The sequence below is a fragment of the Esox lucius genome, chromosome 10 (assembly GCF_011004845.1).
Source record: "Esox lucius isolate fEsoLuc1 chromosome 10, fEsoLuc1.pri, whole genome shotgun sequence".
NCBI classification, from domain to species: domain Eukaryota; kingdom Metazoa; phylum Chordata; class Actinopteri; order Esociformes; family Esocidae; genus Esox; species Esox lucius.
In genome coordinates, this window is record NC_047578.1 from 29267117 (window position 1) to 29293852 (window position 26736).

General features: G+C 41.6%; 1 protein-coding gene across 2 annotated transcripts in view; it reads left to right on the forward strand.

Annotated features, from left to right (window-relative positions):
• Positions 1–26736, forward strand: part of LOC105031624 (nuclear factor of activated T-cells, cytoplasmic 1) — a 130797-nt gene that overhangs the window by 52028 nt on the left and 52033 nt on the right. For both annotated transcript variants that reach the window (XM_029122952.2, XM_029122953.2), the window contains exon 7: positions 22710–22765. In XM_029122952.2, coding sequence (XP_028978785.2) covers positions 22710–22765 — 56 coding nt within the window. The remainder of the gene's footprint in view (positions 1–22709; positions 22766–26736) is intronic.

Consider the following 26736-nt stretch of genomic DNA (forward strand, 5'->3'; position numbering starts at 1 on the left):
TATATTCCTTTTAAAGATAATGGTTCAAAGGTCCTTCAAACCAAACGGCATGCAAATCTGTTCCACGGTCTCTGAGGAGATGTCATTAATGAGTTTTTCACCAAATTCAAAATGGAGGAAAATCCAAGGGGCGAATTTGAAAGACCCCAAGACGTATTTGGTCAGCATGAGAAGGAGCATGTAGGGAAATTGGCTGCATGACTCTAGGACATTCGGTTCATGAGATATGCATGCTCAAACCTTCAACATTTGACTAAGTGCTACAGTGCCACCATGAGGAGTATGGGTACCAATCAAAGTTTGGAGCATTTTGAACCAGAGGGGACCGATTTATGGACCTTTGAAAATGGCCCTGGAGAATAATAATAATAATATAACCTACGAACATAAAAGGGTTCCAGCAACTTTGTTGCTTGGCCCCCTAATAATAAAACCAACAAAAACAATAGGGTACCCGTACCTACGGTACTTGGTCCCCTAATAAAAGCAGCAAGCAGTATTTAGCGGGTTTCAGCATTGAAGCTACTACTAGACAGATTGCAATTTTTTTTCAACATATATCCATTGTTGCAAGCAATACCACATCTATGCTATTTCCTTTCCCAAAGTGCCCCCATCTGGCCAACTTGAAACATCATTCACACAAAGTGAAATCACAACCGTGATCATGTGTACCAAATGTAATCTCATTGAGTGACAAAGAACAACAGATTTACAGAGTTATGGCTATAATGCCGCCACTGTTTGGCCAAACTGAATGTACTTGCATGTTACATTGCAATTGTTTTCAGGACATTTACCACAAATGGTATTATAATACAATATTTGCATCAAAACAATATGGATACTTCAAATGTATGATACTATCAGAGCAGTATAACACCTTAAACACCAAACAATGTAACTAGATAGTTGCTTGAAATTTTCAAAATGTAATAAATGTAGCTTAATTATATGGGAAAAATAAATGTATGGATATTTATCAGTCTACCCAAGCGCAGAGCATATTAATGAATTGACCTTTTGCTTGTTTTATGATAATGATGGGGTCAGATGAGATCATTATTATAATTTTCAAAGCTATGTTTACTTCAGTATGTGTATTAACATGATTGAGCAAACTATTTCTTTTAGATTTGTTTAATTTCGATGATCATAAGACTGTTACAGATGGCCACAATAAAACCAATACCTTTCCAGATTTTCATTTATTTGGAAAATGCCCTCCCTATTCTTACTGTAAAAGATGTTGACTTTGGTAGGGCATGGGCATATAGCCTATGTACTCATGTGTTACTGTTAAACTGCAACTTAGATTTCATTTTATTTTAACTGCCATGTCTACAATTGAAAAGTTCAACCCTCAGTTAGAAGTGGAGCTGTAGAAACCAATGAAAACAGAGAAATGACTTAACAACTGAGAATGGATTATCTACTGAGGCTTAAACCCCATAACACCCTCTCTACCAAAGGTACCTTTTTAATAGTTAAATCATTGGTTATAATGTTCTTGTCACCAGAATGATTTAAGGTGAACCAATGCTAGTTTAGACTGAGACTCTTGTAGCATTTATTTTTGATTAAATAATCATGGCAACGTTGCATTCCACCAAAAATGTGCTTATATTAGCAAGTAATTGTGCAAATGAAAATTATTAATAGCTAAACTGTCTGATATTATTTTCATGTCATCAAAATAATTTTAGATGGAGTAACTAGCCAGATTCCTAATAAAAGCAACTAGCTGCTAACTAATGAGCCAATGTGATCGGACATTTGTTGGCAGAGAAGTTAATTATTTAGTGTTTTTCACAAATTCTAAATGGCCGCCAAACCATTAAAGCGAAGTTAATCAGTCCCAATATATTCCTTGTGAAGAGGTCTACTTCTTTTCATGGCTGTATCTCAAACGGAGTGAGTATGGTGACCTTGCTAATATGAAAAACCTCAATAGCGCCACCGTCTGGTTGATAAGAAAATCCTTGCAGTCATTTTTTCCGTATGGTCCTTGTCAACATACGTACCAAGTAGAATTATTATACTATTATCCTTGTAGGTGATGTGTCTATATATGTGCAAAACCACGCCCCCTCACATGTTCATTGGTCAATAGCATCCATGTTTTTTGACATAATGGTCTGGCTGATATAACTTTTGAAGACCACGTTCCCTAGATGCAAAATGTCAAAGTATGTGAAGATCGACATATTTGGTGCCAGAGGAGTAATTTCTTTTGTGTTTTTCTAAAAATCCAAAATGGCGGCAAATCCATCATGGCGGGGTTGGCGCAGTGAGCTTGCAAAAAGTGCAACTTTGGAGGCTTGTGACAGCGCTACCATGAGGCCGACATTCATGTCACTGCACCAGAAGATGCGGCCCTTGGCCCTTTACTACCATAAAAATGTGGGCCCCTTTAATCTCATGGGAATTTGCAAAAAAACACCCTTTTTTGATGTAATAATAATAATAATAATGAACCGGAACAAACACAATAGGGTTTCACCAGTGAATTGCTGAAACCCTAATAACAATAATGAACTGGAACAAACTCAGTAGGCTAAAAACCATAGGGTACCAGTACCTTAGTACTTGGAATTGTCATAACTACTGAGCAATTGCTAGCGCGACTAAAGACGACCTTTACACTGCCAAAGTTATTTCATTTCAGGGCACAACAATGTTCAACATTGATGCAGTAACTCTCAATATAGGTGACGATAACTGATTTTTCATCAAGTGAAAAGATGAGAGAATCGTGAAAACCCCTCCTCTTTTACTGCACAAGTAGTTGTGGTCTATATTGCCCTAAACGTATTAAATTTGAATGTGATCAATGTTGAGATCATTCAGAACTAGAATTTATATTTTGAAAGACACCACTGCATCAACTCTTTTTAGTCATGCTGAGCAATTTAAAATGAATGCTCTACCAAGCAAAGTGGGCCAGATCATTGGTCACCCTCAATGCTGTCAGAGGATCTGCAATGGAAGTTGCCTGTTGAAGGTCTCATACTATAAATTGATCAAAACTTATTTGATCAATTTTCAAAGATGTGCACATTTCATCCAAATCCAATTGTTACTATTCTGCCTGACAGTGTGTGGACAGATGCCCCTAGTAGATGCCTGTATGTTTAGGCTATGGAAAGATTTCCTATTTATATTGTCTGCCTCCACAGGTCCAGATGGGGACCGGCATGCACATGGGTAAAGCCTATTGCTCCTATAATATTGGGGAAGCCTGAAAAAGAGGATTAGGTTAATACAGAAGCTTGTCGACCTTTAGGCTACTTTACATTTATTTTAAAGGTCACATACCTGTATTACCTGAGTAGCAGGAACGTTTGCACATTCACCGGCTTGTGAATTTTATTAGTTCTTGATAATAAGGCTGGAGACTAATTTAGTTTCAAATGTTTTAAAGCATGATGAAAAAACACACTAGATGGTTGATGATGACGTCAGAAGCTTCAAACGTCATATATCACGTGATACTGTTGCTCGGGTAGAAGCCTCTGCCCTTTCGTTCAAGCAGGCTGGGTTGAAATTTCAGAGCCAGCCTCCAAGCCTCGTTTTCACGCGTCCCGTCGTTGGTGTTCAAATTTGGTGGCTGAGTGGATTGAGCAACTGTTAAATGCTTAGTGTAGATGGGTTCATACCTTGCCTAGTGAGGACGTTTTGTTTCCACATGCAATTTTTTCCCAATCTGACATGCAACAGTTTATTATTGAAGTTTAATATATGAGCTGTCTTTTAAGTTTTGAACATTGTTGATTGGTTATTGCATTGGTTCTTCCATTTTCTAATGCAATATTTAGATGCAATATAATTTGATGTGTATAATTCCGCAGAAATGTTTTAGAGAAAAAAATTCACTTTCGAAATTTCAATCACGTTTAAAAGAAAATCTGAATCAAACCTTGGCCCTTTCGCTTCGAGCAAACTGGCTTGAAATTTCGAAGCAAGCTTCGGAGCCTCGGCTTCGAGCACCCAAAAGAAAAAAAAATACGGACGTACTATGCATGCCTGTCACTTCGCTTGAAGCACATATCATTCACCTTTTTTGAGCTGAAAATTGCGTAAGTTGGCGATTTGGATATTGCACATGCCAGTATCGCAATTTAAATTATATTTAAATTTATTGTCCAACGCTACATCACAGTAAACGAAAGTTAGTATTCGCTAGCTAGAAAGCAAGTTACCTATTTCGTCTTGAAATGAAAATACATATATTATGTCACGGGATAGTGCCTTACTTGTTTTAACCATTATACACACATCATGAATTGACCGAATAGAAGCTTGCACAGCAGCTGAAGGGGGCGATGGTGAACCCGTTAATCCCCAACCCTTGCACAGAATATCCGGAGGCAATGTGTACTTTGTGTATTCTTACATAGCAATTGGAAGTATTACTTACAATCTGTCTTGTCTCCACAGGTTGAACTGGGTGACTTGATAGAATTGCATTCGTCTTTTGTCCTGAACGTGGGTTACGATCCTCTGTAAAATATTTATTGCAAACTTTGTATGTCTCGTTGGCAAAGTTGCTACATTGATTATCCCACAATACGATTCGGGAGACACAGATCTATTGTTCCAATTGTAGAGCGGGTAGAATTTCATTTCAACTCAAGACCAACGATCAGGCAAACGAGCAGGCAGAAGTCAACATCGATACAAACAAAGGAAGTTCAAAGTTTATTCATCAAATGCACAAAATAACACGGTCATAATACAAAATGAAATTCTTGTGACATGGCACACAACGTCTACATAGTAAGAATTAAGAAATATATAAAGCAAAAATAGAGAAATAATAGCTATACATAAGTGTTAACTAGCTGCAATTTAAAAAATAATAGGATGGGGAATATGAACAATATGGTTAGAAGTATTGAATATTATAGATATAGCAAGTATAGCAGTAATATAAATAACTATGCAATCTAGCAGGCAAAATCCAAGTCTGTATGTCAAAAAGGCTCAGGCACAGGTACAAACTAGGATAAGCTAAATCGTATACACGGAAGGCATGCTAGAATCAAAGAACGTCAGAAAGCTATCACAAACTCTTGAACAGGCTTAGTATTTCGGTGATTGGGAGCTGGGAAGAGTGCTGCATTTGTGATTGGGATCTGAAGGATCTTGGGATCTGGAGGATCTTGGGATCTGGAGGCTATATGTTGTCCTGGTGATGTGGTTGAGAGATGGAACTGTGAACAAGAGTTGGTGACTCAAGTTGGACTTAAGTCACCAATAAATTGACTTCTGACTTGACTTGTGATCTGTTCAAAAGACATGAGACTTGACTTGGACTTGTAGTCATTGTGCCTTGGACGGTAAATATAAAATAGCTAAAACTAATGAAAAAAACCTGCCTTTCTTCCTTGTTCTGGTCTGGTAGCTCAGGCGATTAAAGTTGAAAGTCACCTAGCGACAGTGCATCTGTTCTATTTGTAATAGCAATACAAATACTTTTTACATTCAGTGAGAAGACTAATTTTAGTTTGCTGTCAGTAATTGGGCCTGTTTCTAATATTTGCCAGCCCATTTAGTTACTTTAAGACATGAAGGTCAGTAAACCCATAAAATTTCAAGTACTTTGAAAGTTTATTTAAATCCAACAACCGCTATGATGAAACTTTCATGAAGACCGGAAAGGAAGACTCAGAGTTACCTCTTATGCAGAGGATAGATATTTATTATTCATTTATTAGATTAGCCAGCCTCAGAAATCTGCAATAAACTGTATATCAGATTGCAGCCCAACAAAATGCTTCACAGAGTAACAGACAAAAATCAGTTGTTTAGAGGAGACTGCTAAACCGTACTGAAGAACCCAAATAAGAATAAAAGACTTGATTGGGCCAAAAAACATGAGAAATTTACATTACACTGATTGAAATCTGTCCTTTGGTCTGATGCGTCCAAATTTGGGGGGGGTGACACATAACTCCAAATTACATGGCTTCATATGATCACTATCCTTAAATAAAACACGTATTTTTTACATGATCAGTCATATTTTCAAAATCAATGCCAAAATTGCACAATTTCTGCCAAGGTATGCAAACCTATGAGCACAAATGAATATTATGGTCTAGCTAGCCCATGTGGCTTTTGTCAGGATTGCCTATGAAGTTAGGCTCCTTTGGGAAACACCCTGGAAACATGTCCGCCAAATACCCGGTCAAACCCTGCCGGCTTGCCCCTGGTCATAAATCAGCCAGCATCATTTCAATCTTGTCATTTCAAGACATTTCAAATTTCACAATTTCTGCCAGGGTATGCAAACGTATGGGCACAACTCTATGTAACAAAGAACACCTTGTTTATATGCCAAAATGCAGTTTTTTGGTAATTTTGGATCATTTTGAAGAATTGCAGTACCCCCCCAGTGTCGGTTGAGCTTCAGCACACTGTCTTTAGGGCAGAAGTTCCCAAACTAGGGGTCCCAACCCCATGTGGGGTCACCTGATATGAAAATAGGGTCAGGAAAGAATGTTGGCCTAAAATAAAAAAAATACAATTATACAATTAAAAATATCATTTTTCATCACATGGTTGTGGTCATGACAATTTTTAGATATCGAAATGGGGTCGTTGGCCAAAAAAGTTTGTGACCCCTGTAGGGCATAGCGCAACTGCTAGGTTGGTGTTGATGGGTGTGCTCCCTTGTTTTTCAATGAGGGTTTCCCTGCGTCTGGGACCAGCTGTAGAATTCCTGGGCAATCCTACCATGGAAACTCCCATAAACCCGTCTTAAGCCATCTCTCCCATCTCCCTCCCTCTCTCAATTCTCTCTCCATTTCTGCCTTCTCCTTTTCTCTCTTCATCAAGACTCCATTTCAGCAACAGGATACTACACTGCGTGCACAATTATTAGGCAAGTGAGTATTCTAATCGTATTATTATTTATATGCACCTTTTCCAACTCCAAACCATATAAACTTGAACGCTCATTGGATTGAATTTTCAGGTGTTATGTATTTGTGTAATGAGGGAGCATGTGGCAACAGTGAATAAAACCTTATATCAAGGTGTGCATAATTATTAGGCAGCTTCATGAGCTCAGGTAAAATGGGCCAAAAAAGAGATTTAACTGACACTGAAAAGTCATAAATTGTAAAATGCCTTTCAGACGGATGCAACACTCTTGATATAGCTAAACTAATGAGGCGTGACCACCGGACAATCAAAAGTTTTGTTGCGAATAGTCAACTGGGGTGCAAAAAATGCATGCAGAAGAAAAGATGCAAATTAACAGCAATAGACGTGAGAAGAATTAAATGTGAAGCTACTAGCAACCCATGACCTGGCCCCCTTCCTTACCTGACTTAAATCCTATTGAGAACTTGTGGACCCTTCTCAAACGTGAGATTCACAGTCAGGGAAGACAATACATCTCTTTGAAAAATAAAAATAGAGCTCGCTATAACCACACAAGTCCTGCCTCAGAGCTCCTTTCTGCCCTATCTAAACACAGTTGGAGGTATGGGAGATGGCATTAACACACTGAATGGAGAGAGATCCTTTTATATATAGCCTTTATATTACACTACAGCCCATATTACTCTCACACATCAGGTTGTAATCTGAAACTGGCCCAATCTGACCTTGCTTTTCATTCTCTCCTGCCTCAGCTTGCCCAGAGATGGGCTGTCTGATAAACCTGAGTACAACTTGGTAGAGTTGTGAATCGCTTATCCATCACATTCTCAAGGTTATACCTCTGTTTAGCATTTGAAAACTGTTGACTCAAAATAAAGAAATAATTGAGTAGGGTAGAGATTATTGTAGAGATTGATATTTGGATCCCAAATCGATACCCAAATTGATAGATTAAGCACCGTAACCAGATTCATTTGTACTTCTGACATTTTAATATTGACTATGGGAATGGGAATGTTAGACAGTTTGTAAACACAGCTCAACTGAGCTTTGTCTTCAGCATTTGACCTAACCCCTCAGAATTGGAGAGGTGCTGGGATTGACCGTCTCGCTGAGGAATAGCATTTTTTCTTCACTTTGTTGGGGCGATGGTTCAATCTACCAATCTTAAATTTACTGGTCAGATGCTCTAAATGTTAGGCTACATGCTGCCTTATATTCCCATCTCAGAAAACACTTTGAAACCATTGATGGAAATAAAATAAACAGAAATAAAAAAAAATTATGAGGAAAAAGTAAGTACACCCCTACGTTTACGATCACATAAAATGGCTAACATTTGGATCAGGTGCACCAAACTGGTTCAAATTATTTAAAAAACTATTAGAGGAACATGGACGAGACCAGTCGTGTATAAAGATTAAAAACTTCTTAACCAACTGGCTGTGTGGTAATATATCTTGCTAAGATAAAGAGATCTGAGGCCTTCAGAAGAAAGATTATTCATACACATGAGTCTAGGAGGAGTTATAATTCAAATAATTCTAAGTGCATCATTCCACTGTCATATGGATCATCTGCCAGTGGAGAACATTCCAGACCACTGGCAATTTACATAGGACAAGTCAATCCACCAAATGCCAAGAGCTGACAAAAAGATGCACATAGAAGTCTCTAAGAACCCCAGAGTAATGGCGTGTTCCATTTGTACTCAAGTTGGAAGTTTCAACTGGAAAGCTTCCTCAAGTCAGAATTGCAACTCGGAGAGTCGGAGCAACCCCACTAGCCCCGAGTTCATAATCCAAGATGGGAGCACCCTATGCCACCCCTATGCCAGACAGACAAGTGTTATAAAATGACAGTTATAGTTACGTTACAATATTCTGAAGAGCACTTGCTTGTCCAGGTTACAGGTAATTTTTTTTCTACACAATGAAATACAATGGAAAACATTGTATACATTCCAAAAGGGCAAGCACAACAAAGGCTTTATTGGGGCATACTTTTGGAACGCGATCAACTTGGGATAACTCAGGTGTGACGTCATTCCCAGTTCCGACTTCCGAAGTAAAGATCAAGTGATCTACAGACTTCTCTTGCCACAATCAGCGTAAAAGTCATTTGTCAGAAAGCGGATGTACAAACTTGGCCTTCATAGGAGGTCAGAAAGGAAGAAGTCTTTGCACTCAAAAAATTATATCAAGACACAACTGACATTTACTAGACAATACCTGGGTTAAGACCAAAACTGCTGGAATAATGTGCCCTGGACTGATGAGTCAAGTGTTGAATTGTTTGACTGCAATGCTAGGCGCCATATTTTTGTGAAAATGAAACACTACCTTTGAACAGTGGAACCTCATAGCAACTGTGGCTTCAGGGCCTGGCTAACTTTCCATCAATGAGTCAACCATGAATTCCATATTGTACCAGAGAAATCTGGAGGATGAAACCATCTGTCAAAAAGCTGAAGCTGAACCGAACATGGGTCTTGTAACATTACAATGCAACAGGATAACGATACAAAACCCACAAGCAAAGCTACAACAGAATATCTCAAAAAGAAGCAATTGATGGTTATGGAATGGCCTAGTCAGTCCTCAGCACTCAAGGGCAACACCAGCTATTGAAGAAACAAGTACTTGTTTTTTCCATACTAACACTGAAAATGGAGTTTAGTTTTTTTGCAGTGTATAAAGTCATTTGTTAAATTATGTTACTTTCAGCTGCCAATTGTGTTTAAGTGTAGATTACATGTCCATGTTCCAATATATAAAAAGAAAGACAACTTTCCAGGTGATGTGATAATTTTTAATGCGACTGCTGGGTGATTATACTGTAGGCAGGCTCGAGCAACCATGGAGACTAACTTACTGTGTCTGAGTCAGAGACCCAAAGGCTTTTAGCTTCCCCATTCTTCCCAACCTACCAACTTACTGCTTGTGCTTGTGACAAATGACCCAGAGCTCACCATCTTTCAATGAGTCACAGCCAATGAGGAGACAGCTTACAACCCGGTAGAACCCTGCCCTGGAATGGCAACAGATCCAGACAAGCCCAGTTGTTTTTGGCCAGAGGGGCTGTCTATGTCTACAGTTTGAGGGACCTCCAAATGTAATTCTTTGAAGATTATCAACCTGCATAAACCTTGCCAGGTGGTGTATGGAATTGCCATAGAAAATTATAGATAACTATGTGTCCATTGAGAATAAATCTGTAAGTGTGTAAGGAGGACGAGGAGGTGGAATGTGTGTTACTGTGGAGAGATTCTGTTTATTTTTTTATGTTTAGCTTGCAGTGTGAGGGGTGCTTTTCTGTTTGTTATTTAATTGGTCTGAATCTTATTAATTGCATTCAGCAGTTTGGCCGGCCTCAGACGTTTAGAGAACAATGTCTGTTTTCATACACAAATCAATTAGAAAAATCCTAACAGTGAGTTTATATAATATATATATATATATATATATATACAAATTGCAGTGTACATTTCATTAAACCATAGAAAACCAGAGTCTGTTCTTATGAATTTATGGTGGCACATATTGTAAAGTCATATAATAGAATTTGAAATTATGAATTGCAACCTTGATTGCTGATTGTCTAAAAGCATTGGTAAAATCTGATGCAATAAGGCACAAGTGGATGTGGTATATGACCAATATACCATGGCAAAGATTTTTTCTTATGCAGGATGCATCACAGAGTGCCTAGACAATACATTTAGCCATTGCAACAATGCAAACACCCCAAAGATGCCTTATAATAGTAAAAATAGAATTGTAAAAATGTATGATTTGTCACACTTATATACAGTCTCATACACGACTTTCAGCCTTTGATCATTAAGAATGACACACCTTTTCTTTCTCCTGCTCTTTGTAAAGAAGTAAATTGTGCTGTGCTGAGATAAAGATGAAGAGTAAACCATGTTGTACTGAGCACTGAACTTTTCTAGAGCAATACTGTATTCACCAGCTGCCATTGATCAAAGCAGTTAGCAGAGCTGGCTTGCATTAATTACCGCCCTTTCCAGCAGTGAGATTGCATGCCAAACCCATTGCCCACATTTTCTAAAGGTAGCATTCGGAGGAAGAAGTTGCTCTCACCAGACCCAGGACAAGGGCTCTCTTTCACCCTGCCACATGAGCCTGGGTAGCCCATGTGTTTGTATTTACAGTAGTTATGAGGGCTTTGGGCATACGCCACCCTGCTGTTTGGCCTCGAGCACTATGGTTTACTCCACCCCACCCCAATTACAGAGCACAAGGAACTGTTTGATTCCCTTCATAAACTGTGCATGCCTTCATTGTATACTACTCTGTTCCCCCTCCCTATGCTGCCATAACAGTGTAGTACACCAGTGCTGTGTCTATTGGCTCGCCTGTGTTATGTCTGCTTTTGGAGGGAAAAAAGGTAACTATTCAATTCGACCACAACTAGAGGCACGTTGACACCTTATCTAACTGTGGCAATGTTGGGATTGGCCCAAGAAAAGGCATTTTGAGGTGAGGGAGTGGCCTGATCTGGTTGCCAAGGCGCTTAGTTGACAGAAGGAATGGGCAGTTGTTAAGTGCTTGACAGAACATTCTGCGGTAATCATTTCACCCGATGCACTATACAAAGGTATTCTAAATGCATGTGATGGTTTGAAGACCCTTTTCATTTTGGCCAAGTACTTTTCCTGGCAGAGGGGCAGCACCATGTTGCTAAATGTTTTGCTACTGCATTCATGTGGGTCTAGAGAAAGCCAGTGAGATAGTAAAAAAGAGCAATAAAAAATGATAATGGAAGACTGGAAAAGAGAAGGGAGATCTGAAAAACATGTTTACCTCTGGCAGATTGATGTATCCTTCTAAGATTTCCCTTTTTGGCATTTTTCCCAGAGAGCAAGAGAGAGAGCGAGAGAGTAGAAGGCAGAGAGGTTCCCTGCAGTCTCCAGACATATGAAGAGGCATTGGGAGATATCAGTGCCAGAGTCAGTATCTCCTTCTGCCACATCAGAGCCTTATCAGACCCAGACAAAGAACAGGGTTACCCTGTCTAATATTTGCCTCACTGTTTGTCTACCTTCCAGTCTCATTGTATACACCAGACCTTCTCCCAGATAACATATCTGTCACTATCTAGACAAGTCGGTCATTCATGAATTACTATAGCATTTATGCATGGCATTTCATTTTAGCTGAATTTTTTAATGAGTCAGCAACTGCACAAATCTAAGTTAAAAATGTTTTATTACCTTTTGTTTTGGCTAAGACTGGTTAAAACTTTGATATGTTATTTACCAAGCAAAAGGTGGGGACATCCAGTGGACCGTGACCCAACCTCCTGATTATAATTGATAAACTGACCCGAGCATATTTGATTCACTGCATAGAAATCTCTAAATCCCCAAAACAGGTTACTGCACCTCACTAATAATGAGTGACCTTTATTATAATTATTTATTATAATATGTATATTTCCTCAGTTGTTATATCCCAATTTTGCACCTTTAAAAAACATGAAAAGGCATACAAATATATGCTTGGCAGTATTAAGGAAATACATACAGTGTGTATAGAAAGTCACCACCCCCATTGAAAATGTTCACCTTCTGTTGCCTTACAGCCTGAAATGAAAACTTTTTTCCAGCTTTATTTACACACAGTAACCCACACTATGCAAGAAAAATCCATGAATCAGAAAAACTATTTTGGATACAGTGGGGAGAACAAGTATTTGATACACTGCCGATTTTGCAGGTTTTCCTACTTACAAAGCATGTAGAGGTCTGTAATTTTCCAGTAAAAGTCCAGAAAATCACATTGCATGATTTTTAAGTAATTCATTTGCATTTTATTGCATGACATAAGTATTTGATCACCTACCAACCAGTAAGAATTCCAGCTCTCACAGACCTGTTAGTTTTTCTTTAAGAAGCCCTCCTGTTCTCCACTCATTACCTGTATTAACTGCACCTGTTTGAACTCGTTACCTGTATAAAATGAAATATTTTAATAATCAAATCTCCTGATTTGAGCCTTTCCAAAATTGTATCTCGTAGATCTTTCGAAAGTACCTTTCCTCCCATATTACAAAAGTTTCCAAAACGTAAAATGCTAATAAAAACAGAATGCAATGATGTGCAAATCATTTATCCCTGTATTTAATTGAAAATAGTTGAAAATAAATGCCTTTTTAGAATTATGCCAGCAACAAGTTCAAAAAAAGTTGAGAAAGGGGCACTGTGTTGCATCATCTCTTCTTTTAACAACTCTCAGTAAATCCTTGGGAACTGATAATTGCTGTAGTTTTGAAAATGAAATGTTTTCCCCTTCTTGCTTGGTATAGGATTTAAGTTACTCAACTGTTTGGGGTGTCCTTTGTTATATTTTTTGTTTCATAATGTGCCAAATGTTTTCAGTCGGTGACAGGTCTGGACTGCAGGCAGGCCACTTTAACAGACTCTCTTACAACAAAGCCATGCTGTTTTAGTAAATGCAAAATGTGGTTTGGCACTGTCTTGATGAAATAAGCAAGGCCTTCCCTGGAAAACACTGGATGGCAGCACATGCTGTTCCACAATGTGTACATAGTGTGCAGCCTTAATGGTGCCTTCACAGATGTGCAAGTCACCAATGCCATGTGCACTAATGCACCCCCATACCATCATGCATGCTGGTTTGTAAACTGTGTGCTGATAACAAGCTGGATGGTCCCTCCTCTTTAGCCTGGATGATGCAGCGTCCATGATTCCCAAACATTATTTCACATTTTGATTCATCAGACCACAGGGCAGTTTTCCACTTCACCTCAGTTCATCTTATATGAGCTCGGGCCCAGAGAAGGTGGCGTCAGTACTGGATCTTGTTTATATACTCACCTAAAGGATTATTAGGAACACCATACTAATATTGTGTTTGACCCCCTTTCGCCTTCAGAACTGCCTTAATTCTACGTGGCATTGATTCAACAAGGTGCTGAAAGCATTCTTTAGAAATGTTGGCCCATATTAATAGGATAGCATCTTGCAGTTGATGGAGATTTGTGGGATGCACATCCAGGGCACGAAGCTCCCGTTCCACCACATCCCAAAGATGCTCTATTGGGTTGGGATCTGGTGACTGTGGGGGCCATTTCAGTACAGTGAACTCATTGTCATGTTCAAGAAACCAATTTGAAATGATTTGAGCTTTGTGACATGGTGCATTATCCTGCTGTAAGTAGCCATCAGAGGATGGGTACATGCTGGTCATAAAGGGATGGACATGGTCAGAAACAATGCTCAGGTAGGCCGTGGCATTTAAACGATGCCCAATTGGCACTAATTTATGCCAAGAAAAGATCCCCCACATCATTACACCACCACCACCAGCCTGCACAGTGGTAACAAGGCATGATGGATCCATGTTCTCATTCTGTTTACGCCACATTCTGACTCTACCATCTGAATGTCTCAACAGAAATCGAGACTCATCAGACCAGGCAACATTCTTCCAGTCTTCAACTGTCCAATTTTGGTGAGCTTGTGCAAATTGTAGCCTCTTTTTCATATTTCATATTTTCCATCCGCCTCAAGGTGGTGCGTGTTGTGGCTTCACAAATGCTTTGCTGCATACCTTGGTTGTAACGAGTGGTTATTTCAGTGAAAGTTACTCTTCTATCAGCTTGAATCAGTCGGCCCACTCTCCTCTGACCTCTAGCATCAACAAGGCATTTTCGCCCCCACAGGACTGCTGCATACTGGATGTTTTTCCCTTTTCACACCATTCTTGATTGGTTGATTAGATAATTGCATTAATGAGAAATTGAACAGGTGTTCCTAATAATCCTTTAGGTGAGTGTATATGGTTTCTTCTTTGCATGGTAGAGTTTTAACTAGGATTTATGGATGCAGCGTCATACTGTGTTCACAAACAATGGTTTTTGGGATTGTTGTCCCATGCAGTGATGTCCAAAATATAATCTGTTTTTAATGCAGGGCTGCCAGAGGGCCCGAAGGTCATGGCCATCCAATATTGGTTTTTGGACTTGTCCCTTAGATACATAGATTTCTCCGGATTCTCTGAATCTTTTAATTATATTATGCACAATAGATGATGAGATCCCCAAAGTCTTTGCAATTTTATGTTGAGAAAGGTTATTCATAAATTGTTGCACTATTTGTCTGCGCAGTCTTTCACAGAAAAGTAAATCCCTCCCCATCTTTACTGAAAGAGGTTGCTCTTTTTATACCTAGTCATGTTACTGATCTGTTGCCAGTTAAACTAATCAAAGTCACTACATTTGATCACAGATGGAAGCCAAGTAACTTGATTTGTGATCTGGAAGGTGGTTGTTAATATACTTTAGCAAGTTTGCAATTGTAATTCTAATAGTCGGTATTCACTTATCCAAATAGGGTATTTTAGTGTTTTCATTTTAATAAATGTTTGTCCTTTTTTCAATTATCGTAGATTACTTTGTGTAAATAAAGTAATCTATCTGTAAATAAACATTTCAGATTCTATGTATTTTCATTTAAGGATGTACGGCAAGAAAATTTGATCATTTTGAAAGGGGGTGGTGACTTTCTATACCCACTGTATGTTCTTGTTAAATAAGCTAACATTACATTTTAAATGTAACAATTTAAAGTGTTCTATGTGGAGTCCCAGTTGGTAGATCATGATACTTGCAACTGCAGCATTGTCAGGACGGAAAAGAAGGTGTTAGTCGCTCTGGATAGAACCATCTGCGAAATTACTTAAATGTGCAAAGGTCAAGGGACAGCCTTTACCAACACAATGCATGAATGACCCAGATCTAATCAAGAGTGGAGTGCACAAATTCTTCTTTTGTATCTTAAGTTAAAAAAAAAGTCCATATAAAATGAAGCCATATTGGCCACAATCTTTAGAAAATGCATTCTCATCAAGGACCTTTTTAATGTGATTTCATTTACAGGAATTGTTAACTCGAGAAAATAAGGCCGTGGTTACCCTGTTCTTCATAAACTGTGTGAAAATTGCTTTTTGTTCTCATAGGACCTTCTTTTAGGTCCCATGTTTCCAACAGCTGTGATGCCCTATTTTATTGCCTGATGAGAAAGACCGTTTGTTGTGACACATTGAAAGTAAATAAAGTGCCATTACTAGAATATAAAACATATAAAACATTTAATAATACTTTAATGAGCATGACACAAACAGATATTTAAATATGTGCTATTAGAAAAGGCCGACAGTGGGTTGGAGAAGGTGCGTCAATGCCAAGCCTTTGCTTTCCAGTCATTCACAGCCCACTGGTCGTCGGAACCCCCATTTTATAGTCTCATTAAGAAGCCTGCGAGTCACAATTGGTCATGTAGTTTGGAATTCGACAAAGGAATGAAGTGAGGATTTCTCTCATCCACCGAAGACATAATATAAATACTTTGGTACAGTATACATCTCGGGATATGAGTTCATTGGCATACTTGACTGATGATGGCCTTGATTCTGTTGAAGCTCTTTTATAGGTCAAAGAGAACTGACAAGATAATGCCATGGGAGTCATTGGGCCTGGGCATAAGGATAGCCCTGGATCTGTAATTATTTATATATTTTTTTTTATACAAAAATAATAATAATAAAAAGCCCCTGATCTATTCAGCTGTAATTCCAATCATGCATTAAAGCCCTCAAAAAATATGATATAGTTGAAAAACACAAATGTTTTGTGTCCTCTGTGTGTCATTCACGCAGCAGATCTACTAAATATTTGGAACTTGCACATTTTGTGTGAGCCCGCCAAGAGAAAGAGAGTGAGTGCACCCGTTACTGGGCTTGTCATTGTTGGCATCTGATTATACAATAATCTTTTAGAATCATTATTCTAAGAGCTATATAAGAAGTGCAGCTGAAGAGTAGGGCTGCACGATTAATCAAAATCATATTGAAATCACAATTTGTAAGATTTCTAAACCGCAGAAAGCTGCGATTTTGGCTTTTTATTAAATTTTTTATATCTTCGCTATAATCATTGTCATATTTGTATACAATTTTATTAGGAGTTTATTTTATAATCCGTATGCCTGGGAACGACATGATCGTGCCAGTCAACACATATCTACAAGCACTCTTACAACACATGTTCCCTAACTTTTGCAAACACAATAAGTGTTTGCAATTCAAATGTCCAGCTGTATGTCTCAAATTGGTCAATCAAACTATACAATACATTGTTCTGATGATGCCTCTCACTCATCCCATTTTATAAAAAGTGAGTTAAAGTGAGTATTCTTAAAATATCCCAATTCCATGATGGATCTATAACTAACGAAAGCAATAGCCACAACCCTATATAAAGTACACGTGTGGGTCAGGGAAACAATATTAGCTGTGCAGGCACCCTGAACAGCAAATTCTAGCCAGTCAGAAACATTGAAGATGCGGCGTAGAGCATATTGTGAAAGAATAGTGCAGAGTAGGGCTTGCTGTTACGGAGAGGAAGAGGATCAATTTAGAAAATGAACCCAGAGGACAATGTGATAGAGACAAGGGATGATTTGGGGACAAAAAATAAGGGGGGGGGGGGGGGGGGGTGTGAAGACCAGAATGTATTGTGATCCTAGCAACATCTCTGCTAACAACAGTGCTCAGAAAAGTTAGCAAACCTTCTGCATACAATTGAAATCAAAATAATGGATGTTTGGATAAATCAGCAAAAGTAAATGTATTGAAATATTCAGAAGTTTACTATTTTGTTTGCATGGAATTCTACAAACACATTGGTGCATTTTTGTTGTTGTGTTTACGCTTTTAACCAATAGTAACTTATATGAATGTAATTGTATTCATGAGTACATAATATTGGGTGGAGGTTGTTTCATGCAAATAATACAGTATCTCACAAAAGTGAGTACACCCCTCACATTTTTGTAAATATTTGAGTATATCTTGAACACTGAAGAAATGACACTTTGCTACAATGTAAAATAGTGAGTGTACAGCTTGTATAACAGTTTAAATTTGCTGTCCCCTCAAAATAACACAAGACACAGCCATTCATGTCTAAACTGCTGGCAGTACATCCCTATGTGAAAATGTCCAAATTGGGCCCAAAGTGTCAATATTTTGTGTGGCCACCATCATTTTCCAGTACTGCCTTAATCCTCTTGGGCATGGAGTTCACCAGACCTTCACAGGCTGCCACTGGAGTCCTCTTCCACTCCTCCATGACGACATCATGGAGCTGGTGGATGTTACGAGATCTTGCGCTCCTCCACCTTCCATTTGAGGATGCCCCAGAGATGCTCAATAGGGTGTAGATCTGGAGACATGCTTGGCCAGTCAATCACCTTTACCCTCAGCTTCTTTAGCATGGCAGTGGTCGTCTTGAAGGTGTGTTTGGGGTTGTTATCATGTTGGAATACTGCCCTGCGGACCAGCCTCCGAAGAGAGGGGATCATGCTCTGCTTCAGTATGTCAGAGTACATGTTGGCATTCATGGTTCCCTCAAAGAACTGTAGGTACCCAGTGCCGGCAGCCCTCGCCCCCAGACCATGACACTCCCACAACCATGCTTGACTGTAGGCAAGACACACTTGTCTTTGTACTCCTCAACTGGTTGCCGCGACACACGCTTGACACCATCTGAACCAAATAATCCATAATTCCAGTATTCCATGTCCTTAGTCAGCTTGTCTTCAGCCAACTGTTTGTGGGCTTTCTTGTGCATTATCTTTAGAAGAGGCTTCCTTCTGGGATGACAGCCATGCAGACCAATTTGATGCAATGTGCAGCGTATGGTCTGAGCACTGACAGGCTGACCCCCCACGCCTTCAACCTCTGCAGCAATGCTGGCAGCACTCATCATCATCATCTTCTTCCGCTTCATCCGGGGCCGGGTCGCGGGGGCAGCAGTCTAAGCAGGGATGCCCAGACTTCCCTCTCCCCAGACACTTCCTCCAGCTCTTCCGGGGGGACACCGAGGCGTTCCCAGGCCAGCCGGGAGACATAGTCCCTCCAGCGTGTCCTAGGTCTTCCCCGGGGTCTCCTCCCGGTGGGACGGGACCGGAACACCTTCCCTGGAAGGCGTTCCGGAGGCATCCGAAACAGATGCCCAAGCCACCTCAGCTGACCCCTCTCGATGTGGAGGAGCAGCGGCTCTACTCCGAGCTCCTCCCGGGTGACCGAGCTTCTCACCCTATCTCTAAGGGAACGCCCAGCCACCCTGCGGAGAAAGCTCATTTCGGCCGCCTGTATCCGGGATCTTGTCCTTTCGGTCATGACCCAAAGCTCATGACCATAGGTGAGAGTAGGAACGTAGATTGACCAGTAAATCGAGAGCTTCCCCCTGCATCTCAGCTCTTTCTTCACCACGACAGACCGATACATCGACCGCATTACTGCAGAAGCTGCACCGATCCGTCTGTCAATCTCCCGTTCCATCCTTCCCTCACTCGTGAACAAGACCCCTAGATACTTAAACTCCTCCACTTGAGGCAGGCACTCTCCACCAACCTGAAGTGAGCAAGCCACCCTTTTCCGACTGAGGACCATGGCCTCAGATTTGGAGGTACTGATTCTCATCCCCACCGCTTCACACTCGGCTGCAAACCGTCCCAGCGCATGCTGAAGGTCCTGGTTTGAAGAGGCCAACACGACAACATCATCCGCAAAGAGCAGAGACGAAATCGTGTGGTCCCCAAACCTGACACCCTCCGGCCCCTGGCTGCGCCTAGAAATTCTGTCCATAAAAATTATGAACAGAACCGGTGACAAAGGGCAGCCCTGCCGGAGTCCAACATGCACTGGGAACAAGTCTGACTTACTGCCGGCAATGCGGACCAAGCTCCTGCTTCGGTCGTACAGGGACCTGACAGCCCTTAGCAAAGGACCCAGGACCCCATATTCCCGAAGCACTCTCCACAGGATGCCGCGAGGGACACAGTCGAATGCCTTCTCCAAATCCACAAAACACATGTGGATTGGTTGGGCAAACTCCCATGAACCCTCCAACACCCCGTAGAGGGTATAGAGCTGGTCCAGTGTTCCACGGCCCGGATGAAAACCACACTGTTCCTCCTGAATCCGAGGTTCTACTATCGGCCGTATTCTCCTCTCCAGAACCCTGGCATAGACTTTCCCGGGGAGGCTGAGAAGTGTGATCCCCCTGTAGTTGGAACACACCCTCCGGTCCCCCTTCTTAAAAAGAGGGACCACCACCCCGGTCTGCCATCCCAAAGGCACTGTCCCCGACCGCCACGCGATGTTGCACAGGCGTGTCAACCAAGACAGCCCCACAACATCCAGAGACTTGAGGTACTCAGGGCGGATCTCATCCACCCCCGGTGCCTTGCCACCGAGGAGTTTCTTGACCACCTCGGTGACTTCAGCCCGGGTGATGGACGAGTCCACCTCTGAGCCCTCATCCTCTGCTTCCTCAATGGAAGATGTGACGGCAGGATTGAGGAGATCCTCGAAGTACTCCTTCCACCGCCCGACGACATCCCCAGTTGAGGTCAACAGCTGGCCACCTCTACTGTAAACAGCGTTGGTAGGGCACTGTTTCCCTCTCCTGAGGCGCCGGACGGTTTGCCAGAATCTCTTCGAGGCCAGCCGATAGTCCTTCTCCATGGCCTCACCGAACTCCTCCCAGGCCCAAGTTTTTGCCTCCACAACCACCCGGGCTGCAGTCCGCTTGGCCTGTCGGTACCCGTCAGCTGCCTCAGGAGTCCCACAAGCCAACCAGGCCTGATAGGACTCCTTCTTCAGCTTGACGGCATCCCTTACTTCCGGTGTCCACCACCGGGTTCGGGGATTGCCGCCTCGACAGGCACCGGAGACCTTACGTCCACAGCTCCGAACGGCCGCTTCGACAATGGCGGTGGAGAACATGGTCCACTCGGACTCAATATCTCCAGCCTCCCTCGGGATCCAGTCGAAGCTCTGCCGGAGGTGGGAGTTAAAGATCTCTCTGACAGGAGACTCGGCCAGACGTTCCCAGCAGACCCTTACAGTCCGCTTGGGCCTGCCGAGTCTGTCCAGCTTCCTCCCCCGCCATCGGATCCAGCTCACCACCAGGTGGTGATCAGTTGACAGCTCCGCCCCTCTCTTCACCCGAGTGTCCAAGACATACGGCCGCAGGTCAGATGAAACGACAACAAAGTCGATCATCGACCTGCGGCCTAGGGTGTCCTGGTGCCATGTGCACTGATGGACACCCTTATGCTTGAACATGGTGTTCGTTATGGACAAACTGTGACTAGCACAGAAGTCCAATAACTGAACACCACTCGGGTTCAGATCAGGGGGGCCGTTCCTCCCAATCACACCCCTCCAGGTGTCACTGTCGTTGCCCACGTGGGCGTTGAAGTCCCCCAGTAGAACGATAGAGTCCCCAGTTGGAGCACTTTCCAGCACCCCTCCCAGAGACTCCAAGAAGGTCGGGTACTCTGCACTGCCGTTCGGCCCATAGGCACAAACAACAGTGAGAGACCTATCCCCGACCCGAAGGCGCAGGGAAACGACCCTCTCGTTCACCGGGGTAAACTCCAACACATGGCGGCAGAGCTGGGGAGCTATAAGCAAACCCACACCAGCCCGCCGCCTCTCACCATGGGCAACTCCAGAGTGGTGAAGAGTCCATCCTCTCTCAAGGAGTGTGGTTCCAGAGCCCAAGCCGTGCGTAGAGGTGATTCCGACTACCTCCAGTCGGAACCTCTCAACCTCACGCACTATCTCAGGCTCCTTCCCCGCCAGCGAGGTGACGTTCCACGTCCCTAGAGCTAGTTTCCGTGTCCAGGGATCGGGTTGCCTAGGCCCCTGCCTTCGACTGCCGCCCGATCCTCTACGCACCGACCCCTTATGGTCCCTCCTGTGGGTGGTGAGCCCACGGGAAGGCGGCCCCACGTCGCTCCTTCGGGCTATGCCCGGCCGGGCCCCATGGGGAAAGGCCCGGCCACCAGGCGCTCGCGTGCGAGCCCCAACCCCGGGCCTGGCTCCAGGGTGGGGCCCCGGCTGCGCCATACTGGGCGACGTCACGGAACTCAAATAATTATTCATCATTAAGGGGTGTTTTGAACCGCTCTTAGTCTGACCCGTCGCCTAGGACCTGTTTGCCTTGGGAGACCCTACCAGGGGCATATAGCCCCAGACAACATAGCTCCTAGGGTCACTCGGGTACTCAAACCCCTCCACCACGTTAAGGTGGCAGTTCATGGAGGAGAGGTGGCAGTTCATGGAGGAGTGCTGGCAGCACTCATAAGTCTATTTCCCAAAGACAACCTTCTTTGCCATGAGGTGCCATGTTGAACTTCCAGTGACCAGTATGAGGGAGTGAAAGAGAGATGACACCAAATTTAAAACACCTGCTTCCCATACACACCTGAGACCTTGTAACACTAACAAGTCACATGACACCGGGGAGGGAAAATGGCTTATTGGGCCCAATTTGGACATTTTCCCTTAGGGTGTACTCACTTTTGTTGCCATCAGTTTAGACATTAATGGCTGTGTGTTGAATTATTTTGAGGTTACAGCAAATTTACACTGTTATACAAGCTGTACACTCACTATTTTACATTGTAGCAAAGTGTCATTTATTCAGTGTTGTCACATGAAAAGATACACTCAAATATTTACAAAAATGTGAGGGGTGAGATACTGTATGTGTGTATAATGCATAAAACCCGGATATCTTAAACAATAGTGTTTATATTTTCTCAGCACTGTAGCTTGTGATTGGGGGTCCCATTGGTCTAGACATTTTTCAGTGGTTACTCATTTATGCATGTCTGAATACTACATTTCTCACAATATAGTGTCCCACATGTTCACCCTCATTTTTCTCTACTCTCCCATCTGTAGATGGCCATCACCTATGGGAGACAGAGGCCAAGATTCACAAGGACTCCTCCAAGTCTGTAAGTCCTATATAAGCACAAAAGAAGTATCTCACAGCATTGTTTGTGTTGGATGGAAAACACTCTGCTGTTCTCCATCTGAAAAGCACAACATACAGCATAACACCTGCGTCTGTGGGACACAGTCCTGATTCAGTTTAGTTGGAAATTAAGTACACACCTGGAGAAACTGTGCTGAGCTTCAGGTTTTCAAAAGGTTCTGCAGAGTTCAGTGTCTCCCTGTGGGGTTTTCACTTGGCAGGGAGGTGCTAGCTGTCTAGGTTTGGGACAGCTGGGGGGTGTGTGAGGATGCTGCTGCTGGCAGGCTAGAGCCCAGGTGAGTCACCCAAAGCACTCTGTTCTTCCGGGTGACTAGAACTGAGACTATGGGATTAGAGAATGTCTTATATGTGAGGCGGTGCACCTGCTCCCTGTATCCTCCCGTGCCCACATGCAGACACACATACACTCACCACTGTTGCCACACATCTGTGCGAGCTTTCTTCACAGTTCAGACTGCTGGAATACTCCCATTCTAAACAAAGACAAAACCGTGGCCAGGTTTAACCATTTTGCTACATAGCTTTAAGCGCTGGGGAATGTAAAACACTCACTGCATCATTCATTGTCTTGTCTTCCTCTAATGGGGAAGACATAAAGAGGGGAACAAAAAACATTTTGAGGTGTTACTCACCAATAATTGCATTATAATGGACCTTAATGTTCCTTCTGCCTGTCGGCTATGGCAATGTTTAGTCTAGGGTTGGTCATAGACAGTTTTATGTCATACTGTTGCTCAAATTAGGTATGAGTATTAACTCAAGAAACACAATGGCGGTCTGTTAAGAATGAGAAAATGTTTTACACTCTGCCTTAAATAATTTTTATGTGGACAGTGATGCTAACAGTAGAATGGTGGCAGTGTGGAAGGGGCCTTAGTATTAATATCAAATTAAAATGGTTGTGGTAGATTGTGGTATTTCTTATGATTGTGTTAAGAAATTCTAACCTGTGCCAGCTACTTTTGGAGCCAACACTTCATTCAGCCTACAAAAATACATTCAGTGTTACAGTGAACTTCAGACATATTCCAATATGTCTTTTTGTAAAATCACTTTGTGACAACTGCTGTTGTAAAAAGGGCTTTATAAATACATTTGATTGGTTGAATAGTGAAAAAATAAATCTTAACTGTTTCTCAGCACTTTTGCTGAAAAAACTGTTTTGGTGATGATGAAGATAAAAATGGGTAAACTGCAGATTATTGTAATTTGGGTGTATGTTCATCCATACTGGATGAACAATTAAAAAATGACAGCATATTTTGTGTACAAAAACTATTTGGACAATGTTATTGTCAACATTGCAGACACATAAATTAATGCATAACAAATCCCCCCTAAAATAGGCCTAGCGACGTCCCTGCTGTGCCCTAACAACTATTGATATAACATTTCACAACTAAATATAACCTAATAACCTAACCATATCTCTAAAGCTTAAATTGTGTATGTGTTTTTATCCTCTCAGTGGCTAATTCAAAACCCGCCCATCTAACCCTCCTTTTCTGTTGGCCATGCACACAAACTCACACATTATAAAACAAATTCTGTCCACACCAGCATCGAGAGCATCATACAACTAAAAGTATGATGGACAATTAACTGTATTGTTTTTTTCATCCACTAATCCTCTGATGCGTTATCAGGGGTGGAGGATGGTTCAGGGTGGAATCTGAATGTGATGTGCTATGTAACAGTAGTGCTTCATCTGGCTTCATTTTAGTTTATGGCTGTACTGATTTATATAAAGTGTGTCAGGCCTCACATGCACCTGTCAGTGGCAGCCTAACTCCAAAACCTAATGCCAATATAAATGACTTCCATTCTGTTGTGCTCATCTCCTCCCTCAGTCTGCAATAGAACCTAGCTGGGCTGAGATATGTGACTACTATTGAGTTACTCCCGAGGCTTGGGTTAAAATACTATTTAAATTGTTTTCTAATATTTGAGCTGGGGCTTCATTAAGATTAGTTGGTGCAAGTATCAGAAACACTCACTAAATTGGATGTAAAATAAGTAGAGGATAAAGTAGTTGTTGTTCCAAACAAAATATAAAGTGTAATTTAAATACAGATACTTGATGGCTATTTGTAAAATATCTCGTGTTTTCTAATATTTGTTTGGAAACTAAGGTGTAACTAAAAGTGTCTGCGTGCATTTTCGGTTGCTGGTGAAAGTTGACTTAAAAAATGATTAGTTTTTGGCAACCGCAGTATGTCAAATTATTTTTTGGGGAAATATACATTGTTAGCGCAAACACAAGTACAGTTGTGCTCTAAAGTTTGCATACCCTTGGAGAATTGGTAATATATGTAAAGAAAACATGAGTGAGCAGGCAAAACATATGTATTTTATTTCTTATGGGATTCACATAAGGTGAATCAGAATGGCACACTCATAAAACAAAACATGGCAACAAAGAAAATAAATGAACTGACCCCTGTTCAAAAGTCTGTATACCTTTTTCTTAATACTGTGTATTGCCCCCATTAGCATCAATGACAGCGTGCAGTCTTTTGTAATAGTTGTCTATGAGGCCCCGAATTCTTGCAGGTGCCCATTCTTCTTGGCAAAAGGCCTCCATGTCAGGCAGTCTTTGGTCATCTTGTATGAACATCACGTTTGAGATCTCCCCAGAGTGGCTAGATGATATTAAGGTCAGGAGACTATGATGGCCACCCCGAACCTTCACCATTTTCTGCTGTAACCACTGGAGGGTCAACTTGGCTTTATGCTTAGGGTCATTGTCGTGCTGGAAAGTCCAAGAGCGTCCAATGCGCGGCTTTCATGCAAAAGAATGTCTGCCAGTATTTTCTGATAACATGCTGCATTCATCTTGCCATCAATTTTCTCAAAATTCCCTGTGCCTTTAGAGCTCACCCACCCCCAAAACATCAGTGAGCCACCACCATGCTTCACAGTGGGGATGGTATTCTGTTCACTATAGGCCTTGTTGACCCTTCTCCAAACATAGCGCTTATGGTTGTGACCATAAAGCTCTATTTTGGTCTTGTCACTCCAAATTACAGTGTGCCAGAAGCTGTGAGGCATGTCAAGGTGTTGTCGGCATATTGTAACCAGGCTTTTTTGTGGTCCTTGAGATAACCACGCAGTCTTTTTCCAGAACAGCCTGTATTACTCCTGAGGTTACCTGTGGGTTTTTCTTTGTATCCCGAACAATTCTTCTGGCAGTTTTGGCTGAAATCTTTCTTGGCTTGGTATCAAGAGATCCCCGAACTTTCCACTTCTTAATAAGTGATTGAACATTACTGACTGGCATTTGCAAGGCTTTGGATATCTTTTTATGTAATTTTCCATCTTTGTAAAGTTCAATTACCTTGTTACGCAGGACTTTAGACAGTTCTTCTCTGTTCCCCATGGCTCAGTATCTAGCCTGCTCAGTGCATCCATGTGAGAGCTAACAAACTCATTGACTATTTATACAGACACTAATTGCAATTTTAAAAGACACAGGTGTGGGAAATTCACCTTTAATTGCCATTTTACGAGGCCAAACATTCAAGGGTATGTAAACTTTTGATCAGGGCAATTTGGGTGATTTCTGTTATCATTATAATTTTAAAAGGAGCCAAACAACTGTGATAATAAATATATGATCACTATCCTTGTATAAAAGAAATTGGCTAATAGCCACAAACAAAATCATACCTATGTACCATTAATGCAAAATAAAATGTATTTGGGTCTAAGGAGATGCAGTATTTGACTGGATTTTTGGGTTAAGGATCTATATTTGAATTAGATGCTATTTTAAATGTTAAATTATATACAGTAGCAACCAAAGATATGAAGGCAAAACAGCAACATACACTCACCTAAAGGATTATTAGGAACACCATACTAATACTGTGGGGGCCATTTCAGTACAGTGAACTCATTGTCAGAATTAAACAGAATGAGAACATGGAT